General features: G+C 35.6%; 1 protein-coding gene across 3 annotated transcripts in view; it reads right to left on the reverse strand.

Annotated features, from left to right (window-relative positions):
- Window positions 1-1,685: 1,685 nt before the first annotated feature.
- The window catches only part of LOC106327276 (potassium transporter 10), a 4,484-nt gene continuing 1,595 nt past the window's right edge, over window positions 1,686-4,574 (reverse strand). The window contains exons 2-6 of one of the 3 annotated variants that reach the window (XM_013765394.1): window positions 4,298-4,449; window positions 3,726-4,197; window positions 3,327-3,638; window positions 3,083-3,250; window positions 1,686-3,005 (exon numbers count right to left, since the gene is read on the reverse strand). In XM_013765394.1, the coding sequence (XP_013620848.1) occupies window positions 1,720-3,005; window positions 3,083-3,250; window positions 3,327-3,638; window positions 3,726-4,197; window positions 4,298-4,444 (2,385 nt within the window). In that variant the 5' untranslated portion in view covers window positions 4,445-4,449 and the 3' untranslated portion in view covers window positions 1,686-1,719. Of the gene's footprint in view, window positions 3,006-3,082; window positions 3,251-3,326; window positions 3,639-3,725; window positions 4,198-4,297; window positions 4,567-4,574 lie in introns of those variants that run through there. The other 2 variants (XM_013765392.1, XM_013765393.1) reach the window with 2 other exon arrangements.

A 4,574-nucleotide genomic window follows, 5' to 3' on the forward strand; every position in this document is an offset into this window, starting at 1 on the left:
GATCAATAGGAAGTTACATGCATAAGTAGCTGATACATTTTTGGAAGCTCATGAACACATATCAATATTTATAATAATTAAAATATTTTATAAATTTTAAATAATTTTATGCCTTTGATTTATTGAATGGAAACTGAAATTTCTTTTAAATAATCTTAAAATGAGAATTAAGATTTGTTTTGGTATTTTGATTATGGTTCTATTAAGTTCCACAAACATAAAAACATAAAATTTAAAAGCAAATTTAATATTAAGAAAAAAATAACGTTAATAATGATAAAATATAATATATCTACCTCATTAAACTATTTTGTAATTATTTAATCAAAAACTTTATTTATAATTTATCGATATTTTTTGTAATTGAAAGATATTATAGTCAACTAAATATATGAAAAATAAATAAAACATTTCAATAATACTAATTATAAACTATATTTAATCAGTTAAAAACATATATCATTGTATGTTACTTAATTATTTTATGTAATCATCTAAGAAAATAGATAGATATATAAAAATATTTCTATTGCTGTAAATATGTTTGTATTGTTTAAAATTATGTTTTAAAAGAAATAATATTTCTTTTTCTAATATCAAGATTATTTGTGTAAATTTATTTTAATGAAATCACATTTATACAAATTTATATTTTTCATCTAAGAAAATATAGATATAATGAAAGTATTTTATTACTTCAAAAGTATATTTTATGCTATTTAAAAATATTTTTTAAATGTAATATTACTATTTTTTTAACTTTCCTTTTTTTATGAAATCATATTATAAATACATACATTTTTGTTTTTCAATACGTTTTTTTAACTTTATAGAAATATTTCTTTTTTATTATATGTATATTTTTTTGGAAAATTTTATAAAGGAAACTAAATAAATAATAAATAATAGTATTTTAAATGTAATACGTTAATTCATTAAGGGTATCAATATAATAAACTCTTGTGAAAGTTAACGTGAGAAGAACACATAGTAAACTGACTTCTCAAATAATATTACAGAGATTTACTAACGTACACCGGTTGAAGAATTTGGTTATTTTCTTAATTATTTTTAACTTATTTTGAAATTATATGTGAGTTCTTAAGTTAAAGAATATTTTAGGTAAGACAAAAAAAAATTTAAATATAGAGATATAAAAAAATTATTTATTTTGACAGTTAAGACTATTAGAGATAATGTTTGTATACATATATTAAGCAAAGATAAAATTAGGTACAAACACAATTAACTGGATATTGAACCAAAGAATCACTAATGAGTGTTACAGTGTGAGATTGGTTGTTTCTACATCCAATCTACATAAAACGTAAACTAGAAAATATATATATATATATATTTTTTTTTTTTTTTTTTTACATATAGTACACTGAATGTTATATAAATCATTATATAATGTATTAATATGTTGTATTTTTCTAAAACATTATTTCAGGTAACTATGGGATGAATAAATTTGCACTATCTGTATATTTATCCGTTTAATTCGGTTGTTAAACACATACCACACCACACTATGATGGATTCGAGTGTTTATGTAATTTATTTTAGAAGTTTACGTGAATTCTTGATGGGAGTTCACAAAGAAACAAAATGGAATGTGATTTATAAGGTGTAACCAGACTCCCACTGGTTTTATATTAAATGGTCAATTCACCACAGCTTCAAGCAACATACAATCAAATCATGTCTCAAACACCATTACACATAAAAAATCTGTCCAACATTCAAAAGGCTTTCCTGAGGAACATTGAAGATAGCACTATTCTCTCTACAAATTTTCCTAAGAAACGCATACACATAATCAATGGCTATTCTCTTGTAGAACCTCGCTTCCCTCCTGGCTCTAATCACTGTGTTCCCCATTATGTGCACCACTCCTGCGTCCCTGCACCCATTTATAAACTCCAGCTCGTCCCCTCCTCCACTCATCTGGCTCGACCCAGTCACCGTGTGGCTCGTCCGTTTGGTTACCCCCACAGGTGCCATAACAGACTCAACAGAATCAAACGTATCAAAAGTCTCCAAGTTCCTAGTCTCGTTCCCGTCTCTGTGCGGTTGTTGTTGTTGGCGGCTTCCACAGATGCTGTAATCGTCAGAGTCAGAGCAGCCTTCCATCATGGACTCAAGGCGGATGAAAAGGAAGAGGCTTTCAAAGAGCCGTTTCTCAAAGTTGTCGTCTTTCTTATGCAAGTCTCTGTATCCATACCTCGCCACGCAGCGGAACATGTGGAAGTTCTTCGGTCCGATTCTCTTCACAAGGAACCGTTCTTCCTCGGGGACGGTGTAGACAGGAAGGTTCTTGACGCAGACAAACGCCACAACGGAGTGAATAGCCGGCAAGTTCGTGATGAAGTGAGAGAAGATGTGAGGGACACCGCTAGCTAACTCGGTGTAAACAAGACCAATCCCGGGAACACGGACAAGACCAAGGCTAGGTCCGAGACCGAGAATCCAAGCCATGGAGACTTTACTATGCATCTCAAACTCATACCTCTTGAGCGTTCCGTAATGCCAGACGTACATGATGATGAGAAAGGCTGCTGCGATGACGAGAGGGACCCACCCGCCTTGGTTAACCTTGAAGAGCACAGCTGAGAAGTAAGTCCACTCCACTACAAGCGATAGAAAGGTGAACAGGAGGACTAGAACCCAGTGGCATCGCCAGACGAGTATCATGATCAGCATCATGAGAAGGGTTGTGACCAGCATGACGATCACAACGGCTGTCCCGTAAGCGTTTCCTATCTGGTTCTGGTTCTTGAATCCAGCTGTGACGGCTATGCAAAGGATCATGAGGATCCAGTTGATGTCCGGAACATAGATCTGACCGAGAAACTTCCTTGAAGTGTGCACCACTTTAACTCTAGGGAAGCATCCGTGGGCGAGAGCTTGCTTGATCAACGAGAATGTCGCTGATATTGTGGCTTGGCTTGCAACTATTGCAGCAAAGGTCGCAATCACAAACATTGGCCAATACACACTCTCTGCAACCAAACAGAGTTACGTTAACTTACTCTCCAGAGATATCCATTTAAAATAAATGAAATGATGTAATACAGACTTGGAATGGATCGATAAAACGCGTCTTCCACATGATGTGGATACTTCCTAAGGTAAGCAGCTTGTCCGCTATACGCCAAGAGAAGGCAAGGGAAAACAATTACAGTGAATGCAATCTGCACTGCTGAGACTGGAAAGTGAGATAGATCCGCAAAGAGAGCTTCAATCCCTGAGAAATTTATAACAAGAACCCAATGAGTAACAAAAGAAAGGGTGTAATCATATAAGATCAAGATGATAGCTACCTGTGATACTAAGCATGATGCCTCCAAGGGATGTCCAACGATCTTGACCTCCTCTTTTGAAATAACGATAGATATAAAGAGGGGAGAAAGCTTTCAAAACGCTCGGGTCATGTTTACATACGTTGTACATACCGATACTCGCTATAAAGAGAAACCATAGAAACACAACAGGCGCGAAAAGCCACCCGACCCTGTCTGTTCCATAGTGCTGTACACTAAACAAGCTCACTAATATCACTACCGCCACAACAACAACCACACCATTATTTATATGAGGAAGGTTTACTCTGAGCCCACCCGCAGCAGATAGAACTGTAACACATTTTAACAAAGACAACGAATGAACTACTTTCTCTCTGTAGAAGGTTGAAATGTTAAAAGTGGATGATTGCATTTTACCAGAAATGGCAGGAGTAAGGATCCCATCGCCAATGACCATGCAGGTACCAACGAGTACGAGAATGAGTAGAGAGTTCTTCCTAGAGGCATTTTTCTCTAACCATCTCTTGGTCTGCGCTGCAAAAGACTGTTCATGAAACGTGGTGCGGCTGTAAGTTGTAAGCTCTTCATCTGTACGGTGTTGGTTGGGGATAGTGTTCACTTTCGCGTGTCTACATAGCAAAGAATAGAGGGCAAATGTTCCACCTTGACCATTGTCGTTGGCTTTGCAGACAACAAAAACGTATTTGAGGAGAGGGATGAGTGTGAGGGAGTAAATGATTAGGGAGAGAGCTCCAATGATGTCTTCAGGGTCTTTGATCCCGTGAGGAAATGTATTGTAGAAAACATATAGAGGAGAGGTTCCTAAGTCTCCATACACAACGCCTAGACTCTGAAATGAAAGCTGCAGAAGCAGAATCGCTGAGAATTTCTGCAATTAAAACAAAAAAAACAAAACTTTCTTTCTTCATTCAAAAGAGCAATGCAGGGAAGCAACAATCAATCTCAGAGCAAAACCAAAAAATTGGAACCTTTTCTTTGTACATGTTTCTGACGCGACCAGCTTCTTCATCCATAGGCTGATCAAGTTGCTGGTCCAAATCCCACATGCTTCCTCTCTCATCACTCTCTTCACTTATCTCACCACCCGTTGATGCTTCTACTCCTCTTGCCGCCATTTTTGCCTTCTCAATAAAATAAAATAAAAATCTTTTATCTTTGATTCTATATAAACACACAAAAACCCTTTTTTGATATAAACCCAGAACCTTAAATCTCTATATCCTCAAGCCCAGATCTTCCCCCCGC

The sequence above is a fragment of the Brassica oleracea genome, chromosome C2 (assembly GCF_000695525.1).
Source record: "Brassica oleracea var. oleracea cultivar TO1000 chromosome C2, BOL, whole genome shotgun sequence".
In the NCBI taxonomy this organism is placed as follows: domain Eukaryota; kingdom Viridiplantae; phylum Streptophyta; class Magnoliopsida; order Brassicales; family Brassicaceae; genus Brassica; species Brassica oleracea.